Source organism: Pantherophis guttatus, chromosome 3 (genome assembly GCF_059756535.1).
Source record: "Pantherophis guttatus breed Tessera chromosome 3, ASM5975653v1, whole genome shotgun sequence".
NCBI lineage: Eukaryota > Metazoa > Chordata > Lepidosauria > Squamata > Colubridae > Pantherophis > Pantherophis guttatus.
In genome coordinates this window covers 80,937,631-80,960,180 of record NC_142065.1, presented here as the reverse complement: position 1 = coordinate 80,960,180, position 22,550 = coordinate 80,937,631, and the positions used below count along the sequence as shown (strand labels likewise).

The 22,550-nt window shown below is 39.1% G+C and overlaps 1 protein-coding gene across 1 annotated transcript in view; it reads right to left on the bottom strand.

Annotated features, from left to right (window-relative positions):
- PKN2 (protein kinase N2) overlaps positions 1-2,169 on the bottom strand; it is a 66,397-nt gene extending 64,228 nt beyond the window's left edge. The window contains exon 1 of the mRNA XM_087889909.1: positions 2,021-2,169. Coding sequence (XP_087746035.1) covers positions 2,021-2,161 — 141 coding nt within the window. The 5' untranslated portion in view covers positions 2,162-2,169. The remainder of the gene's footprint in view (positions 1-2,020) is intronic.
- Positions 2,170-22,550: the final 20,381 nt, after the last annotated feature.

Below are 22,550 nucleotides of genomic sequence, written 5' to 3'. Positions count from 1 at the left end.
GAATCATAAAGCAACTTAACCTAGTTTACAAACGAAAACAATAAGTCCAAGTTTACATCAGGCTATAATCTTGAAGGTGTGTCCTACTGAACTCAGTGAGACTTTACTGTGAATGAACTTTCTTAGGACTTGGCTATGCATAAATATTTGTTTTAGTCTGTTTGCCAGAGATAAAGGTTATCAAAATTCTGTAAAGATATAGTTTACATCTATTTTGGAAAATGAATTGATTCAGATTTAATAGTCCAATAAAAATGGCTTATTGGAACAAAATCTAATATATGCCCATACATTCTTCACCGTGTTTGCGGCTCTCTCATGTAAAGCTTCTGAGACTTTTTAAATAGTCTACGTTCATATTTGAAATCCTCACTGAAAACTATGGCATGAAAACTTTAATTAGCCAGAGACGAAATCCAACTTCAAACATAATCATAAACTTAAGTTTTGTGTTCACATATGCCAGTGATGGCTAACCTTTTTGCCGTTGCATGCCAAAAGCATGGGGAGAGGAGGGGGGGTCGCGCGCACACGTGCCCATACCCATACTTCAATGCTCCCCGCCATCCCCACCCGCACTTCCCCCGCTTTTGGCACACGATGGCAAAAAGGTTACTGGTGGACCCAGTAGGCCTGTTTTTCACCCTTCCCAGGCTCCAGAGGCTTTCTTGGAGCCTGGGGAGGTTGAAAACGGCTTCCCCCACCTTCCTGGAGGCTGGAAATGGCCATTTCCCAACTTCCGGTGGGCCCAGAAGGCTCGAAAATCAGCTGGCCGGCTCAGCCATGTGCTCTGGAGCTGAGCTAGGGCAATGCTTGCGTGCCCACAGAAATGGCTCCCCGTGCCACCTGTGGCACGCATGCCATAGGTTCGCCATCACGGACCTATGCGAAATAAATAGTTGCTGGATCCACTCGTTTTGATAAGCCTTATAATGGTTTGATTTGATTCCTTTGATGGATATAAATCCATCTGTGGGTTATCTAATAAATCAAGGCTGAAACAAACCTCTGTTGAAGCCAGACCATAGTTGTCACTGTGTTATGAGAACCTAGACAGCACTTGTCTTTTCTTAAGCCATTATTTCTGCTTTGGAATCAACTTGCAAGTATTGCATAGTTGTACTATTAACTTTTGAACTCAGTTATCTTTTTTTTAAAATCATGAACACAGTAACAATAATAATTAATAGATGCAGCAGATAAAACAATTTATAACAAGGATATTGTTCCATTAAAATTCCTTAGCTAGATTGTAGAAAGCTAAGACGATTGGTGTTAGATGAGCCTATCTAGGTAAGAAATTCCACGAAGCCCTACCTGTTTCCCTATCAATAAGTATGATGCCTTCACTACAATTAGGATATGGAGAAGAATTTGCATTGCCTCTTTTTTGAAGGCTAAGGTAAGGTGGCCTTGTAAGGGTGAATTTGAAGCTAATGCAACTGTTGCAAAATGAGTGCAACAAGCCAGGAGATAGAAGTCTTCTAAAGATCTGAGTAAATTTATTTGTTGCAGTTTATCTCAGGGTCTGTGCTTTGGAGTATTCATGTACAAGCAGACAGAACATGCCCTTCCTGAACTAATATAATACAAATGGAATTTTATTAATTAATAATTTTCATTGTTCAACCATATTTGGCTGGGAAAGGTGATTCTGAGTTTTATCGGGGATGCTTCACAAGGGGATGTACTTGTTACCCGAAAACAAGACTGTCTGACTATGCTCAAGTATAGAATTAGTTTACTAAAACCTGGGGATTTGATACTAAGTATTGGAGTTTGGTTAAAATTCCTTTTTCCTTGTGTTGTGGGCAGATTCTTTTTGTTAGCGCAAAACAGATTATTTTCTTAAGGAAGCAGACAAAGAAGGTCTAACATGGTAGGAAATCTCATGACTTGGTAAATACAGACAATATTACTTTCCCATATTGAAGGAAAATAAAGGATTCAAAAGATGGCAAAAAGGGAAAAAGAGCATGCTATAGCATTTATCAGGAGAAGAAGAACTTTTAAAGTTTACCTTTAAATAATTTAAGTGTTTGTTCTTCCTTGATACTCCCCAGTTCCAGAGATTCCCTTCTGCAGCTTTCACTCCCATGGCTTTTTTGGAAGTTGACAGAGTTATAGAGCCAGAAATTTTTAAGCCCATTGGTTTGAGCATGCTCACTAGGTTTGGAAAACAGGGTGGAGAGTATTGACTCAGCACCATATTTTTTCCACTGATTTTTAAGAACTTCTTCATTTAACCTCATTTGAGGCAAGTGTGAGACAACTGACAAGATGGAATTTTTTAAGGAGCAAACCCCTCCCCCGAGGCTATTTTCTGTACAAATATAATTTTGCTAACTTTCCAAAAGGGTTGCTTTTTCAAAATTATTGCTTAATGACTTTTGAGAGGAAATACTAATCTAATGAACTTTTAAGGGAAGCACACTAAATGTGTCGCTAAAAATATATATATTATAGGTTCTGTTCTGCAAACATGCTTTTCTGCTTAGATGGTTTGGAAGAAATAGACTGAAGAAGAGGGATGAAAACAAAGAGTTGGCATCTGGAGCTATAATTCAAATCAAGAGAACAACTCTGTATTAAAGAAAAAGAGAGGGAGGGAGGGAGAATGTGTTTTGAAAAGGAGACAGTGGGCAATATTCTGGCAGACCTAACTGACTTAGTGGAAATTTGGCATTCAAGTCAGTTTAACCAGAAAGCTCTCATAGGTTGGAACATAACAGTAGCCCAAGGGAAACTTGTTTTGGTGAGGCAGAGGACAGAATGGATGGCACAACATCTGCAAAAACCCTAACATTCGGCATGCAACAGAAAGTGTGTTTTGAATTATGTGCAATAAATACAACGTTGGTTCAGGCTTTTTGCAGAATCCTTTTAGCTTTGCTGGCTTCATTTTGGGATGGAATTTCTTCCTGAGCTTATTCTTCCTCTATAAATGTATTGTTTACACAAGTGGGAACCTGCCAAAAAGAAAAAAGAAAGAAATATGGGTAATGGGAAGGGTGTGAGAAAACCTCCCTCTGTAATTGCCTCAGTGACGGAGAAAAGCTGGATGAACTCAATCTTCTTCCAGCATTGAAGTCATCAACAAGATTGGACTCAGAATGTACATTGTATTAAGGTCCCCGATAAGGCACTTTGTTCACATCTGCCCCACCAGACTTGCTTTGGAGACTACATCTTGATGATCTTGCTCCGGATGGAAATTTGGCCTTAGTTTTTGAGCACTGAAATTACATTTTGTCTGAGTACAAATCTCTACCTTTCTTTTTAGCTTATTACTAAAATTGTCAGCATGAAGCTGTTCAGGATTTTCAGCAGCATAGCCACAGTCTCTTGTTTATCTGGAAAGCAGCAGGTTGAGAAAAGCTATCCTGTGGGCCATGCGAATGTAGAAACAGCAATATTATATCTGAAAACGTTGCAGATAAAAGAACATTGACAAATAATGTTGGAAACATCTCACATCAGGAGAACTTAACTATCTTGTGAAGATCCCCTTTTGTCGAGGGCAAGGAAGATAACTTTGCCAGATAGGGGGTGAAATATTTTAAGTCCATAATAGAGAGATAATAGTTCAAAGTAGCTCAAATATACACTTTCCTAATTCAGTGGAACCTCTCTAGGGAGAGGCCTGCAAAATTGTGCTACTGTAACCATTGTGTAACCAATCTCAATAAAAAAATAGTCATGTGGAGTTGATTTTTTGGTCTGGTCCACCTAATAGGACTGACAACTTTATACTTGTTCAACACTACAGTACTACCCTGTTTCCCCCAAAATGAGACATCCCCTGATAATAAGCCCAATCGGGCTTTTGAGCGCATGGTAATAAAGCCAAGCGCTTATTTCAGAGTTCAATATATATATATATATATATATATATATATATATATATATATATATATATATATAAGACAGGGTCTTATTTTCAGGGAAACATGGTATTATAAAATGATATTAACCATAATACCTTGTTATATACATTTTTGCAGAAGATTAACCTTCCTGCTTTGAGCCTCCATGATTTGATAAATGGCTACCACTAACTGATATCTCCTGATGTCTCATTTGGCTCAAACAGAAGTATCAGTAAATTTGGCAGAGAAGTCTACGAAAGGGTAAAAATGTCCGGGTGGGAGAAATGATTGCACAATCAACACCCATCCCATTTAATGTGTTACCTCCATCACATGCACAATAAGGTATGTGATGATTACAGTATGTGACCACATTCGCCATCTTGACTTGTTTTTGACACCCCGCCCCCATGGATGCCCCTAAAATTAAATCATGCAGAGGCACAGTCTGGAATTCATGATTTTTTTCCCTTCCTTTTTCAGCTATGCCCAAATGCCCACCTCTGCTAAGGGCCTTGTATATTTCCCCTGAGAATGGAGTGAGAGAATTGATCACCTTTTAAAATCATTTGTTTTAAAATACTGTAGTGTTAGTAGACGTGAATTGTAAAATCTTGTAAAATCTTCAGAAGAAATTAAATCATCCCCTATCTAATAGCACCTCACTTGTGTGTTGTAATTGATAAGAGCCAAGAATGGCTCTTAGTGGCATGGCAATTTAGAGAAAGCACAACTTCCAACAATAGAGATTATCTGTAGCCCAGGATTGAACTGCAGTGTTTTTGGTGATGTGAAAGGTCACAAGCAGCTTTTGGAAGAAATGTCCACCTGGGTTCAGTTCCAAGTGGGAAGAAAGACACTGGAAACATGGAGACCGCTTGGAAAGATGGTTTAATGGTGGACAGGGCCATACGGTTTGAGGTCCTGGGCAAAAAGAGCACATGGGTGAGAGAGGGAGAGAAGAAATGATTGGTTGTCAGACTCCCATGGGGCCATGCAGGGGTAACTTTGTAGGTTGTCTCGAGTCCCAGGCTTGGTTGAATCTTGCTGGGTGATGTAATTTCTTAGGCGTCATGTGGTGAGATGAGTAGAGGGCTAATCCTATTATGTCCTGAGGGTGAAGGTTTTTTGTGTTGTAGATAAGCTGGTCCAGCCTTTCTGGGGCTATTAGCAAAGGTGGGGGCTGCTTTCCGAGAGCATGTTTCTCCTTTTCTCATCCAGGGAGGTATACTGTTCTGCCTTTTTAATATTTCCTCCTAGCATATTTCATTCTTCTAGGAGAGAGATGGGTGCTAACTTCCTACACAGCTTTCTAACTTCCCCTGGGAAATGGGAACTTCTGCTGCACCTTTCAATCTTGAAATAATGGAATAAATAAGAGAATATTTCTCCTTGCAGAGCTGATAGGAATATAGTAGTAATTTAGTATTGCTTATTTAATAATTTGTAGTAATTGTTTATGGACATACCTTCCCCATGTCGCATGTGCAGTGTTATCTATCAGAGAGAAACAAGGTTGTGAAATAATGCCTTACTTGAGTTATTTCTGGCAAACTTCTGACGTTAACAAGTCTAGATACCCCACTGAAATTGATCTGAAATACAATGGATTCCCATTCTATACAATAGTATAGGAACTCCCATGTATTGGTTTCTCTGACAATTCCAAGCCTCATAAAGCTAGGCAAGCTAATTAGCACAAATGGTTTCAGATTGGCTGGAATTATTTTAACCTCTCCTTTTGGCAAATGGCTCTTGTCACTGGAATCATCTTCTCTTTGGCATGACAAATATAACTGCTTTAAAGTGACAATTTCTTAATTAACAAAATGCAGATTATGTTTATTTTATTTCCCCGGCACCGGGAAGCTGAGCTTCTGATTCTGGCATACGCATGCGTGCAGCCCAGCTGGTCTTTATGCGTGCATGAGCACCAGAAACTGGAAGACCAGGTGGCTGGCATGCATGCATGCGCTGGAAACCGGAAGCTCAGTTTCCTGGTGCCGGGGAGCTGCTCTTCCAGTTTCTGGCACTCATGCGTGCGCCAGTGGTGGATTGCCCCTGGTTCGCACCGGTTCAATAGAACCGGTAGTAAAACCGGCGGGAGGCTCCGCCCACCGACCCTGACGTCACCAAAATGTGCAGAAGAGTGTGTGCATGTGAGCGAAGCAAGTGCACACGTGCGGCCCCATTGCGAACCTGTAGTAAAGGTAAGTAGAACCCACCCCTGACGTGTGCACACCTGGGAGCTGCTCTTCGGGTTTCTGGCGCTCACCTGCCCACCCACTCCCATTTCGGTACTCGGTGCTGAAAAAGTTCACCAACACTGATCTATAGCTATGCCTATGCCTATGCCTATGCCTATGCCTATGCCTATATCTATACCTATACCTATACCTATACCTATACCTATACCTATACCTATACCTATACCTATACCTATACCTATACCTATACCTAATTTGTCTCACTGATCTGTCTGTCTGTCTGTCTGTCTGTCTGTCTGTCTATGTATCTCCTTTCTACCTACCTACCTATCATCTATCCATCCATCCCTCATCTGTCTGTCAAATTTATTGGCCACCCATCTTACTGCAGGGTAACTCTGGGCAGCTTACAATATTAAAACTGTAATCGGTTCAAAGTACCCTGGAGCAAGCGTACAGCTTTATAATACTTACGATTCTTTCTTCTTATGGGATTTAGGGGGAGGCATAACAGCTCATAACACATTTCGCTGATGCTCAAGTAGCACCACATTTTTGGAGAGAGGTAATTTGTCAAGAAACCTTTGTTGTAATATAGGAGTTGGCTCTCAATTTGTCTTCTTGCTGTTGGCCAAGCTAAAAAGTGATACGTTTTGAAGTCCAAAACATCTGGCGGGCATTGAATAACTTATCTCTCCCCTAATGCTAACTGCAGTGCATTATTTGAATATATAGGTAGACAAGTCACAGCTGCATGAAATATGCCTATGGAGCTTCTGATCAGCAACCAAGAGGAAAAGAGGTTTCTAATTTCCTTCAGTTAAAGCAGCAGGAAACCAGTGATCTGGCAACCTATTTTCTGTAAGGTTCTGGGCTCATAGAATCCAGGGCTGTTTTCAACTTACTCCTTGTTAATTCCAGGGCAGTTTTATTTGAGCTATAAAAAAAAAAAAAGGAGAGGGGTATAGAGGAAGAGTAGTGGAGAAAAGCCAGCTTGCAGAAAGTTTAATATTTGGTTTTATTTGTCAGATGGCTGGGCCTGTGAGTAAAAACAGTATACTTCCCATTTCTCATGATCTTCTGCAGACTGCTTTTGTTATTAGTGGAGGGAGCAGGGGAATCTAGGTGAGCATTACTGGAAGGATAAGCAACTATACCACCTCTATTTCCAACATGAAGACAAAACATGTCTTATTTCTAATGGCAGCAGGTAATGAGCAGACTCTGCTAGGATCGTTTCCCCATCCATTTACTTCCATCAGCTCTAACCCATAACTGTAAGAGTACAGATAGTGTGTGACACTGAAACTGAATGTGATTTCAAAGCCAATTGCACAGGCTTATAATAACGGGCTGACACGACTCATGTTTGTAACAATATTAGGTAATTAACTTTTGGATTCCTAATTTAAATAAAAATAAATATTACCAAAATTTAGTTACACTTAAGTAAAACATGAAAAGTTATATTTAGTAATTACCCTGTTTCCCCCCAAATAAGACATCCCCTGATAATAAGCCCAATCGAGCTTTTGAGTGCATGGCAATAAGGCCAAGCACTTATTTCAGGGTTCAAAAAAACAAGATAGGGTCTTACTTTTGGGGAAACACGGGGCAGGATTCTGAAAAAAGTAATCTGTGGGCTTCACATAATATAGAATAGAAGTTCAGTTGCTTATATGACAAAGGCAGACGTTGCTTCAGATTGTTTTGGTCTTTTTTAAACGGGAAAATTAGACAAATGGTACTGAGAAAGTGTTCCGATTTGAAATTTGAGGATCTTCCTTCTAATACGGAATTACTGAAATTGAATTGCTCCATCTAGTGGTCAGTGGGTACATACTGTATGTTCCTTTAACTAAAAGTCCAAAAAAAGACATAGAAATAATATAGAGCCGAAGTGAAGAAATAATAATAATTAATTGTGTGACAACTCTACTAAATATATTTATATTTTATTTACTCAATAGTAGAACAATAATTTTAATGATGCCTGTAAGTCAGGACAATGTACATGATAAGATGAAGTAGATTGGAAGGCTATGAGGTAATAAGTTGTTGATCTAAAACACACTACAAGTGGTCCTCGACTTATGACCACAATTGATCCCAAAATTTCTGTTGGTAAGCAAAACAGCTGTTAAGTGACTTTTGCCCTATTTTACGGTCTTTCTTACCAAGTTGTTAAGTGAATCACTGCAGTGGTTAAGTTAGTAACACGGTTGTTAAGTGAATCTAGCTTCCCTATTGACTTTGCTTGTCAGAAGGTCCCAAAAGAGGATCACATGATCCTGGGACACTGCAACTGTCACAAATACGAACCAGTTGCCAAGTGTCCAAAATTTGATCACATGATCATGGGGATGCTGCAACAGTTGTTAAGTGTGAAGAATGGTCATTTCACTTTTTTCAGTATTGTGTAACTTTGAACGGTCACTAAACAAGTGACTATAAGTCAAAGAGTAGCCATACAAGATTCTTGCTTTTCTGGAATAGATTAACAAGACTATGCTATTGGAATTTTAGGTGTTCTTCTCACTATCCTTCTGAAGATAAAAATTAGGGATGAAAAATGTTTCTGAGGGGAAAAAAAGATGCAATTCCCAAACTATGTAATCTATTAAATCTGTTTGTAACATTAAAACATGCTATTTTGTATAAATGAAATTTCTATACAGTTTAGGAGACTATGGTCCCACCAAGTCTCCTAAACTTGGAAATATTGTTTCCAGAATTATTTTAATAAGAAATAAAATTGCCTACTCAAGCAAAATTCTTTAAACCTGCTCCAAATTTTAAAGTACCAAATATTTATTTATTTATTTATTTATTTATTTATTTATTTATTTATTTATTTATTTATTTATTATTTATTAGTTTGATTTATATGCCGCCCTTCTCCGGAGACTCAGGGCGGCTTACAATGCATTAAGCAATATGACTTTATGGATAGCCTGTTTGCAATGAAGGGATACTAATACTAATTTATAAGCTGGTATCCAAAAGATATAACCAGTCTGTATATTCGTATGAACCCAAGGTAGCAAAAGCAAGCTATGACTGTCCTCGGGGGGGGGGGGGGTCTTCAAATTCCTAGATAATTTCAAAAGTTGTTCTCTTTAGGCTATAAGTCAGAAGCTTACACATTGTATAGCAGTCGGCCATTATTTGCTGACAGAATCTTTGAAGGCATCTTTTATATTTAGAGGTACAGTATTTCATATAAAATCTGGGAAATACCTGCTCAGTGACTGACTAAGAAGCACTTAGCAAAAAGAAGACTAAAAACTTAGTTCCAGAATTCTTTCAACGAAGAATTATTTCAGTACAAGCATAAATACTTATTGGCCCAGTTAAAAATCCTTGGAGTGGCACACACTGCATCATCCTTAGTTTGGTATGTGAGAGAGCTAGTTTCTTTCTCCTTCCACCTTCAGTTTTTTTGCTGATGTGCATTTAGTTTCCTGGAAGCCATGTAGTTCTTGGTGTGCAGTAAACCAGTAAAATAATAGAATTCCAAGTTCTAGCGGTCAGGACAAAATTGATTGCAAAGGTAGTTCATAATCAGAACAACAAAGTGGCTATCCTACTGTTTAGAATAGCAGCTATCCTATAACAAAATGTGTGCAATCATATGACTTAAAGAGGAGACTGAACTTGAAACTTAAGTGTCCCCGTCTGATACTTTCTGAGATTCTGGTCTCTGATTGTGTATAATGTTGTCAACAACTGCTATATATGGGGTGCACTTTTGGGCAAAGTAGCAAATTTGAGTCTTTTATATAGCAGTTTCTTTGGTTGTGGGGAATGTGTTGCCATTGTTGGTAGTACGGATCCAATGGTGCTGACTTTTCAGCACCTATGGTCTACAAGAGGGCAATGGAGAATACATGAAAAATTTATCCATTATATATTTTTCCTGTCATGGCTGAGAGACTCTTGGTAAGTTACAATCACATTAAAATGTCCACAGTAAATACATTAAGTAGGCATTCATAAAAAGATATAAACAGTTAAAAATGTAAAATAAAAAAACATCAAAACAATCAGACACAAATAAATAAGATTGGTGACATTATCAAGGTTCCTCTGAAACAATTCGGTTTTAAATAATTTTCTCAAAACTAATAAGGTACGAGCTGATCAATTAAAAGCAATATACCCTATCTCTACTAGTTGTCTAACATTTTGATAACGGATATCAATATGTCTGGACCTTTTCCCCACCACATAGGCTTTGGCAATGCCTATGGCCCCGGTGTTGTCTTCTATAATTTGGATGGGCAAAGTTGGTGGTGTCCAGATGCTAGAGATTAAGGCATCAAACCATATCAGATAGTTCCCTGACTCTGATAGGCATGCAAATTTGGCCTCAGCGGTGGAGCACAAAACAAATTTCTGTTGCCCCACATGCCAATGGATGGGTGCCCCATTTAACAGTACTAAGAAGCCTGAAGTACTCCTACATGTCTTGGTATCTCCGGCCCAGTCCGCATCCGCGAAGCATTCTAATTGGGCCTTGTCTCTATCCTCAGGTTCCAAGCGAAGCACGTAATCTGCTGTGATTTTGAGATACCTTAATAGCTTTTTAATGGCCAACCAGTGGAACTGGGTAGGATGTTCCACTTGTCTGGATAGCAGGTTCACGGCCAGGGCAATGTCTGGACGGCTCCAATTACTTATATATAATAATGAGTTGACCACTGACCTAAATAGAGTATTATTTTGGAACTCTGGGCTATCCTTGTATGCCAATCCATAATAGTCGGTCTGCATTGGGATAGCAGTTGGCTTGCTATCTTCCATTTTACATTTCACCAAAAGTTCCTCTATCTTCTCCTTTTGGGAGAGAGCAAAACCTTTTGGTGTAGTGATGATTTGTATGCCTAGGTACTTGTCCACATATCCTAAAGACTTTAGAGTGAACCTTTTTTGTAGGGTCCTGGCAAATATATTACATCCCTCCTTGTCAGGCCCTATATATAAAAGGTCATCGACATACACCAGGACTTTCTCCAGCCCCCCTTTGGTATCTCTTGTGAAGGTACATTTATCAGCTGGAGATGGATGGAAACCCAGTAATTTGAGTGTCGTAGTCAGGCATTTGTACCACATTCTGCCTGATTGTTTGATGCCTTAATCTCTAGCATCTGGACACCACCGACTTTGCCCATCCAAATTATAGAAGACAACACCGGGGCCATAGGCATTGCCAAAGCCTATGCGGTGGGGAAAAGGTCCAGACATTTCGATATCCGTTATCAAAATGTTAGACAACTAGTAGAAATAGGGTTTATATCTTTAATGCACTGTCAGACCAAACATCAAACAGCTGACATTTTCACAAAACCTCTACCAGCGGATAGGCACAAAGATCTGTGTAAAAAGTTATGTCTCACAGGGTAAAATCTGTTGTGCATTGCATTAGTGTGTTTGCATGCCATTGGCTCGCAAGGAGGGGAACTGTCAAGTATTTGCAAGCCATTGGCACATGTGTCATATAGACACCAGTGGAGACAGAGAGTGCCTCCACCCCTATGTGGAAAGGAGGGGCTTACCCTGAGTATAAAACCCCCTCCAACCTTTTCTATCAGGCTCTCTCTTTTCGCATTTGTTCCCCATGAGACTTGATCTCTGATCAGGGTAGTCACACACACTGTGTGCCCCCTATCCTATAATGAATACTAAGACAGCCTTTGTACATAGTTAATATGCTTTATTATATGAATAAATACATTTAAGACATTTAATCATGCATCTGCCCCTGGACTCTTCTATGCTCCTGGGTGTTTCTACGATCCCAATTCCACACACACACACACACACACACATAAACATACATACATACAGTGATGGGATTCAGCAAGTTCGCACCACTTCGGGAGAACCAGTTGTTAACTTTCTGAGCAGTTTGGCAAACTGGTTGTGGGAAGAAATCATTAGGGCAGAGAACCAGTTGTTAAATTACTTGAATCCCACCACAGCAGCTTCATTAATCATTGCTGTGGCGAGATTCCTGGTCTCAGGAACATAGAGACACAGACACACAGACACACTTCTCCAGAAGGATTATGGGCTGCAGAAACTGAAGTAATTGTGAAAAAAGAGATTCACAAAGGAACAAGAAAGAGTAAATCTCCTTGAGCAACTAAAGGAAACACTAGAAAAAGAAAGCAGATCTCAATTTGTTGATAAGTCACTTATCAAATTGTAGTTTGTATAACTCTTTAAAAATGAGTTGTGGTTTCTGTTAAAACCCTTCAGGAGAAAAGAAAGGAAATGATTCATGTGCAAGGGTTTGGGTCATCTGCAAACCAATTGTTCTAGAAAAGGGAGGCAGGGCAAACTTGTTAGACTTCATTTTAAAAGTCATGACATACTGTACTTCAGCCTGCATAAGAAAACATGAGAATATTCAGCAGTCACACATCATATTTAAGAAGGTTTATAGACTTACGGTTTATACAGTAAGTGTATAAACTTAACAATTTATTTGACAAATGGATAAAAGGTCACCTCAGGTGAAAGAGGCTTTATAAAATTCTGTTATTCATTAGAGATGTACTTTCTGTAACAATTAAAATACCTTATATGTCTGTAAAGGGGGAAAGGAATAATCTTTAGGAACAGGAGAAAGAGTTGCAGCCAAGACAACAGATAAAAGAAATGTAAGTCCAGGGCAGAAATGTAATTTGATAAAGCATCTCAGATCTGGCTTTCCCTAATTCTCGTGAAGAAAAAGGGAGAAGCAGTAACACATTCAGACTTGGAAGATTTTGTTACTGTAATGTTATAATAAAGGTAATATTAGCTTTTGTGTCTTTGGTTTCCAAATTTGGTCTATCTTGGAACACTGACAGTGTCCCAGATCTGAAGTCAAGTTTGTTTTCAGTAAAATATATTACAGAGAAAGAATGCAATACTTAAAGGAAAGCATTGTTATGTAGCTGAGGTTGGAAAATCGCTTATGAAAGGCTCCCTCCAGGAATTAGATTGTGTAGCAGACAAAGCAAGAGCAGTGAAGAATTGCAACTCTCCAAATTGCATATAGGTAGTCCTTAATTTACGACTACAATTGGAACCAGAATTTCCATTGAAATTCCATTGTTAAGTGGGTTGCACCCAATTTTACGACCTTTTGCCAAGGCTGGTAAGTGAATAATCGCAGTGTTAAGCGAATCATGTAGTTAAGGGCATCCATCTTCCCCCCATTGACTTTGCTTGTTGGAGGATCATATGACCCTAGGACGCTGCAACCATTGTAAATACATGCTGGTTGCCAAGTGCCTGAATTTTGACCACCTGACTCTGAGACGGTGATGATTGTAAGTGCAAAGGCCGGTCATAGGTTATTTTTTTCCAGCATGGTTGTAACTTCGAACAGTTGCTATACAAATGATTGAGGATTACCCATACATTAATTGCACCAAAGAATATGGTACCGGGGTCCAAATTGGAGAGTTAGCTAAAGGATTAAATTTGCAGTCATGCGTGAATGATTCTGGATGTTCAAACTGTATAAAGATCAAAAGAATAAACCAAGTGGAGAGAAGAGAGAAAGGGACAAAGAAGAGACAAATTAACTTTAGAGCAGTGTTTCTCAACCTTAGCAAATTTAAGAAAAGCGAACTCCCAGAATTCAAAGCGTTGCTGGCTAGGGAATTCTGGGAGTTGAAGTCCACTTGTTTTAAAGTTGCTAAGCTTGAGAAACACTGCTCTAGAACACTACAGTTAATGCTCCATGACATTTGTGGGAATGAATATCGCCCTGCCAATTGGGGGAAAAAAAATAAGCTCACATTCATAGATGATTACATGCAGTTACAATTTTGCTACTTGTTCAGTGACTACAGTCAAGTGCTTCAGGAAGTTAAAAATACATGGCATTAGTGTGTGATAAATATGGGAGAAAGACCGCACACATGTTGGGCAGGGGTGGGTTCTTCTTACCTTTACTACCGGTTCGCAACAGGACGGCGCACATGCGCAGAAGCTTCCTGACGATGTCCAGGTTGGTGGGCGGAGCCTCCCGCCGGTTTTACTACCGGTTCTTGCGAACCAGTCCGAACCGGGGCAACCCACCACTGATGTTGGGAGCAAATATACAGCAGGCAACAGGTAAAAGAGAAAGAGACTGTACACGAGACCAGAGTTTCTTATCCCCAGAACAAAATGGGGTATCAGGATTTTTCTTTTTCTTTTTGGTGGCCGAAATGATGAGATGCATGCTGCAGGATAGTACTGAGGAAAAGTAAATAGCTCAGTCAACTACATGCAAAACAGGCTCCCAATGAGATCCACAAATGCAATACCACTTGAGCTATAATAGACAGTGTCTGTATAAAGGCAAATATACATGTCTCAGGATAATGTTGCAGAATCCAATCTGAGTCAGTCATTGGGATCAGAGGTTTAATCTTCTGAATTTTCAGACAGGTGCTGGAGCCCATCCTCAGGGAACTTCTCTCTACCAGAATGTGTGCTTTGGGCTATTCTATGCATAGAATTTACGACGTTAAAAGCCAGCAAGCAGCACCATAATCAACAACTAAAAAGCCACACACAACCAGGCACCACATAAATGCTAAGCATAGAATAGCCCAATAGCACACATTCTGGTAGAGAGAGGTTCCCTGAGGATGGGCTCCAGCAGGAGTCCGAAAGCTCGGAAGACTAAACCTCTGGTCCCAGGGACCGACCCAGTTTGGATCCTGCAATCGTGTATGTAGCTCATAGCTGAACTGTTGTGGCAGTAGCTCTGGAGGCTCCATCTGTATACCATTTGAAAGGTACACCCAAATATCAAGGAAGGAAGCAAACAACCAGAGCAGACAACACCCAGATATGCAGGAAACAGTACCAGATAAACAGTCAAGGAAGAAACAATATCCTAATCAAGGAACCATCAAGAAAATAACCACACCCCAACCAACATATATAAATGTTATATATAAACCAGAAAATTCTACTCTCCCATGCATTGATGATGTTACCAAGGTTGACAATGGAACATCTGCAGGAGAAAAAGCAAGCTCAGAGAACCAAGAACTCAATATTAACATAGAAGGAAGCCCAGCTTAGGCATCTCAAAGTATTTCGTTCCAAAGTTTATGTGTTTGTGCCAAAAGAAAAGAGAATTTGATGTGATAGTTGAATACTCATAATACTCATAGAGTATTTTTCATTGAGTATCCTGCTGCAAAACCCATGCAAGTTATGTATCATGGCTTATTTTGATGACAGGGAAAAGAAAGTAAAATGGCCTTACCCCCCCCCCGAAGGCCCTCTAGAGGCCAGAAACGGCCCGTTTGTCAACTTCCGGTGGGACTGGAAAGCCTGTTTTTTGCTCTCCCCAGCCTCCAGAACCTTTCTAGGAATCTAGGGAGGGCGAAAACTGCCTTCCCCACCCCCCCCTAGTGGCCCTCCAGAGGCCAGAAATGGCCTATTTGCCAACTTCTGGTGGGACCTGAGCTGAGCTCGCATGCCCACTGATATGGCTACGAGTGCCACCTGTGGCATGTGTGCCATAGGTTCACCATCACGGAGATAGGCTGTTAAATCACACTTCAATGCTAGTGATGGCACAGTGCCCTCCAATTGCATCTAAGGGGAGCAATGTAGCTTAGGTCAGATGGCACACCCAGTTTCTGTCTTCCTGCGTATCACCAGGACTTGCTTGGGGCTGTCTAGAGATTGGCTAAATAATGCCACATACCACAGTAAAATAGGTTAAAACCGGAAAAAGTATCATGACTCAATAAAGATTGAAATGCTGATTGACACAGCAGCATAAGTTCAGCCAAAACTCTGTGCTTGTTTTATTGTAATTGAGGCTGAAATTTAAGTAGATTTGGTGCCAATTGTAACTAGACAGAGCTGAAATACAAATTAAGAGGAAAATAATCTATGCAATGAAGCATAAGAATGGAATGGGCTTGCTATGGCAAGGACAAGTAATTTAGTTTAAGAATAAAACTTTTATTACACAACAGATACCTAGACATCTGCTCTTTCCTGATCCTGATTTTTAATGTTACATTTTAGTTTGGAATGAAAAAGCCAAATAATCAAAATGCTAGTAATATTAATATCTTAAAATGTACCACCTATTGATAGAATACCCACTTTTTTCTATATTCAGTTGTATATTCTAAAGTACTTAATAGACTGTTAACAATTTAAGTATATTATATCAATATACAGTCTCTTTATATAAAAAAGACAGAATGAAATAACACAAGATTGAATAAGATATCTTCGATCAGTTAGCATTCAAAGTTGTGGGGTTTAGCACAGGTAGTCCTCGAGTTACAACTATAATGGAGCCTTCTCATCACAATCATAAATGGGTTGGTCATTTGACCCAATTTACAGCCTTCTTGGTGATGTCTACAGAGATTCTCAGTCATCTAGGACGGTCATGGTTGTCCCAAAAGTGCTTTTTTCAAGAGGCAACTGGACTTTCTGGTTTTTCTTTGAAGACGTTTCGCTTTTCATCCAAGAAGCTTCTTGGATGAGAAGCGAAACATCTTCAAACAAAAACCAGAAAATCCAGTTGCCACTTGAAAAAGCACCTTTGTGACTTTTTGGTGATGGTTGTTAAGCAAATCAGTGCGGTTGTTAACTGGCTCTGCAGTCATTAAGCAAACGCTGTGATTGTTAAGTGAACCAATCAGTAGTGGGTTTCAATTTCGGCCACTACCAGTTTGTTCGTGGGTGTGTGCACGCTTGCACGTGGAATAGTTCTGCGCGTGTGCAGAGACATCCGGGCAAGTGGGAGGAGCCTCCCATCGCTGCCACTACCGGTTCGCCCGATCCAGGGCAAACTGGTAGCAGCCCATCACTGGAACCAATGGTTCACTATGGGTGCAGTTTTGCTGAAGGACTGTAAAGGACTGTAAAGCAGGGGTGTCAAACTGGATTTCTTCAATGGCCGGATCAGCATTGTAATTCTCCTTCACGGGCCGGCGGGGGGCACGGGGGAGCGAGGGCTGCTATGGGATGGATGTCTCCTGCAGCATCTTGCCAGCCAAAACGGGCACAGGGGGCATGTGTGCCCTCCCCTCACCTCATTTTCGGTCTCCATGGCTTCCTGCAGCACTCTGCCAGCCAATAATGGGCTGCATAGAGGCCCTGTGAGGCTCCGCACAGCCCGTTTTGGGCTGGCAGAGGCACTGCAGGCCAGTCCTTTGATATTTTCAGGCTGGCCCCATGAGCCATATTTAAGCACCCTGCAGGCTGGATTCAGCCCAAAGGCCTTGAGTTTGACACTCCTGCTCTAAAGAGTGTGGTCTAGTTCCCAAGCAAAGTACAGTCATGTGACCACATTTTAAAATTTCAGCAAAAACTGCACCCATAGTGAAGCATTGGTTCACTTGATAACCGTAGCTTAATGGAACCACCATTGGAACTTTGGATCTGGGTTTTAAGTACCTCCAGGTACATTAGTTGGAACTTTGAATCTTTGATACATGACTGCCAGTAAGCTGAGAACTATCTATATTTCTGAAGTGCAGTTCTTGATATATCATTCACTGATTTTTTTTTTTACTATAGAACAGCTCAAGCCATTTTTGAATCTGAAAGTCAGTGGATGAATTCTGCATCCAAAGTTATCATTGGCCATTTCTTTCTCATATAAATTCTTTGGCATCGCATACATTTTTCTTTGATGCTTGGTGGTTGAAAAAATCCCTGCTTTTGGTAAGTGCATCTTAGGGGCCTGTTGGAAAACATTTATCAGCATCTTGCAAATGAGTTCAGGGAGATAATCGGAAGGTGGGACATAATCTGTTTTGTTTCGTTTTAGCTCATGTGGCCAAAATAATTTTCTCCTCAGGCAGGAATGATTTGATATGAGTCAAGGATTTTCCCTGGGAACTTGATGTCCATTAGCACCGAGAACTGCTTTTTAATAATCTGTCATCTGTATAAGAAAAGCTACTACGTTTAAGAAGGCTGAAAATGATGAGAGATAAGTTTGAAGCCTAGAAGGGATTCAAAAGTGGGGAGAATTTGGGATAAAACTAAAGTACACAGAATAAATTCTTTTCTAATTAGTTGAGTTTCAATTTGAGGAAAAGTACTTAGGTTTTCTAATTAGAAATGCAGTGCTGAACACTTGAAAAAGAGTAGGTGATAAATTACTCTGTGGATTCTTCTGATCAGTCCTGTCAAGCTGACAACCAATTATCTCCACCTGAATTTTAACTCTTTGAATTTCACTCTTGGATAAGAGAGCCATTTGCTTAGTTAGGGAAACTTGATTTTAGAAAGGCACCACCATCTCATTCACTGGCAGATCTACCAGTGCCTACCTCTGTAGCAATAGTGGGAAAATTTTGCAATCCGTTCTTTAAGTGTTAGCTTGGATAGAGTTGCAGGTTTTATGAACATATGGAAAACAACTGAAAATGTTTAAAAATGTTCCATTTTCCAAGATTTTTGACTGCTTCTCTGTTTACTATCCTCCAGCTATCTTGAAAAACAATTCCCCAAAACAAGGCCTTGTCATTCCCACTGTGAACTGAACCCATCAGGGTTGATATTGTTGCAATATTTTCAGGATCAGACTCAATAAAGATAATAGGAGTTAGAGCTTTAAATATATTTCTTTTTAATTATGATAGGCATTCTATATTCACTGAATATTCAAGGTAGAAGCAGTGAGAATGGTGAGGGTGGCTCCTTATATATACAAGGGGTGGAGCTAGGAATGGGAGTGGTAAGTTATGAATACATTAAAGTCCAAAGAATAAGTTAACCTCTGATGTTCCATATATACATTATTTACACATTGGAGAATAAGGCATTTACATCTGACAAATCCCCCTCTAAATGCCGGTTCGTTACACAACACCAATTACATTCTGATTCAGGACAATATAATACATATAATTTAGAAGTTAAATATTTGTGTTGTTTAGAAGGTAAGGGTTTTGTTAATATGTCAGCTAATTGTTCAGAAGTATCGCAATGTATTGCTTTAATGAATCCGTCTTGGGACAGTTGTCTCACATGCTTAAACTTTATATCAATATGCCTGGACCTTTGTCCAATTGCATCGGATCTGGATATTTCAATGGCCGCTTTATTGTCTTCATGCATAATAAATGGTAAAGTGGGTTTCTTCCAAACATCAGTGATCAGATCATTGAACCATACAAGGTTATTTGCAGCCTTGGACAAACAAACATATTCCGCTTCTGTAGTAGAAGTGGCTACTAGTTCTTGTTTACCAGTATACCAGTAAACTGGACAATCATTCAATAGAAAAACATAACCAGAAGTACTCTTTCTGCATGATGTATCACCAGCCCAATCTGCATCAGCATAACAAGTAATTTTTGGTTCTCTGTCATTATTGGGTTCCAACATTAAACAAAAATCTAATGTACCCTTCAGATATCTTAGAATTCTTTTGACAGCTTCCCAATGATACAAGGTTGGTTTACTAACATATCTTGACAATAGATTGAGAGGTAATGCAATATCTGGCCTAGTCCAATTAGATATATAGAGGAGTGAACCTATAACTGATCTGTAAAATGTGTTGTCTTTAAACTCAGGGGAAGATTCATCAGTGTTTCTAAGAAAATCAGTTTGCATAGGGGTGTCACAGGTTTTGGCATTATTTAAGTTACATTTGTTTAGGAGTTCGATGATTTTATCTTTCTGTGTAAGTTTGAATCCCCTTTTAGTTTTGTTAATTTGCACACCAAGGTATTTATTCACTTTACCCAGGGATTTCAGTGAGAAGTGTTCATTTAACTTATTTACAAAGATTTCCCTGCTCTCTTTATGCTTTCCAATGTATAAAATATCGTCCACGTAAATTAATACAAATTCAATATGATCATTACTCTTTTTTACAAAGAAACAGTTATCGGCAGTGGTGGCGTTGAAATCCATGGTCTTAAGTACTTTTACCAAGCAATCGTACCATCTTTTGCCGGATTGCTTTAATCCGTACAGACTCTTATTTAATAACCAAATTTCGTTCTTATTAGTGTATTGACTGTGTGGTGCTCTTACATATATTTCCTTATCTAATTTTGCATGTAAGTATGCGGTCTGTATGTCATATTGGAATACGTCCAGATTGAGTGCAGATGCTACTACAAGGGCTGTTTTGACACTCTCTGTTCTCACTGTGGGTGAATATGTATCAGTATAGTCTTCTGGATATTTTTGTGCATAGCCTTGTGCAACTAGTCTAGCCTTGTATAAGGTATTGCCTCCTTCTAAGTTCTTAATTTTATAAATCCACCTGGTACCTATAATTGTTTTATCCTTAGGTGCGATCGCAGGTGTGAATACATTCAATCCTTGTAAACTTTCCATCTCTTTTTCCATAGCTAGTTCCCATTTTTCTCTTTCTTCATGTGGAAGTTTCAATACTTCTTCATATGTATTAGGTGTTATTTGTTCTCCATTCATATGCATTATGTAATCTTTGTATTTATTTGGTATTTGGTTTCTATTGTTTCTAATAGTTCTTTCAGGCTTGCTATGGTTATCATGCAAATATCTAGCTTCCTTTTTTGTTAATGTGTCTGTCTTTATTTTATGCTGACTATTAGTCCAAGTTTTGGTTTTGTTCTTACTTTTGTTAATATTTTGATTTTCTGTTGTTCCTTCCTCGCAAGATATCGTATCTTTACATTTATTAGGAAATATTTCATTAAGGTGCAATTTTGACCAATTGGCCTGTTCATGGAACACAGCTGTTCTGGATACTATAAATTTGTTATTACCATCAATGAATCTGTACCCTTTGGTTCCAGTTTCGTATCCCATGAATCTTAATCTCCTGGATACGTTTTCTCCCTTTCTCCTCAATTGTTTAGGTATGTGTACGTCTGCAGTGACTCCAAATATGTGCATGTGTGATAATTTGGGTTTTCTATTGTACATCACCTCATATGGTGTCTTATTCACAATACTGGACCAGGTTCTATTTTGAGTGTAATTTGAATAATGTAATGCCTCTGACCAAAATTGTTTGCCTAAACCAGCATCCTCTAATGTGCACCTAATCATGGTTTGTAGTGTGGAATTTTTCCTCTCTGCAACTCCATTTTGAAATGCAGAAAAAGGATTGGACGTGAAATGTAACATTCCTCTATCCTTTAACCATTGGGAGAATTCTTTAGACATGAACTCACATCCCCTATCAGTCATAATTTGCTTTATTCTGATATTATGTTGTGTTTCTATACGTTTGTAGAATTCCTTAAATTTCTGAAATGTTTCATCCTTGTGCTTTAATGTGTAAACAAAACCATATCGGCTGTAGTCATCCACTATTGTTAGGAAGTAACGTTTTCTATAGGTAATTGAGGGACTTAATGGACCAACTAAGTCCATATGTACCAAATCAAAAATATTGTTAGTTGATCTGTTAGATTTTTTTGGTCTGGGACTGGTTTTTAGTTTGGTGGATTTACATACTGAGCATTCCAAATAATTTTCACAATTTTTTATTTTGACACCTTCTGCGTGTTCAGTCATTTTTTGTACTACAGGAAAGCTTGCATGTCCTAACTTCCTGTGTAAGATGTGAGCACACTCATCATGAATTGGTTTACCTATTTTTGGTTTCTTTTCCTTGTATGTATTTTTGTGATCATGAGTTATTCTACACTCATCATTGTCACTGTTACTGACATTTTCATCATCTGCTTCAATACAATCTTCCATATTTGAATCAATGTTATGTAAACATCTTTCTTTAGTTATCAGATAGGGTAGACCTCCTTTTATCATTACAGTACCTACATTTGTTTTGTTCTTTTCTATAGTTGCTTTCCCCTTTGAGAAAACTATATTGATATCAGATTCTCTGCTTAATTTTATGGCACTTAGTATGTTGTGAGGTATTTCTGGGATTAATAATACCCCCTCTATTTTCCCTAGACCAGGCAAGGTCACATTTCCTTTGCCTAGTACTTGAACCTTTTCTTGATTAGCTACCTTTATCACAAACTTATCTTCTATAAATGAAGATAATATACTTTTGTTGTTGGTGGTGTGATTTGTTGCACCAGAATCAATAAGCCAATTGTTATTCTCATCCTGCTGTGTTCTGGTGCTGTCTTGTTTATTTAGCCCATTCAGTGACCCAGATTTCCTCTCTTTTGAATTTTCTCTACCCCCTCTACCTTCTTTGTAATTTGGTGGACTTCTATATTTGTGTCTATCTGTGGAAGATTGTCTGTAATTATATTTGCTCTTATATTCTGGCCTATGTCTCTCTCTTGAGACTTTGGGGCAGTCTCTTCTACTATGTTCCCTGGATCCACAATTGTAGCATCTAAAGGCCTCATTATGTTTATCTTGAAAGACTACTTTCCTAAAAGGTTTGTGGTCTGTTTGGTTACTGGATCGATTTTTTCTTGAATTGTCTTCTGCTATCAATTTGTTAGATAGGCTTTCTATGGATAAATATCCCAAATTAATGGTATCTAAGTGT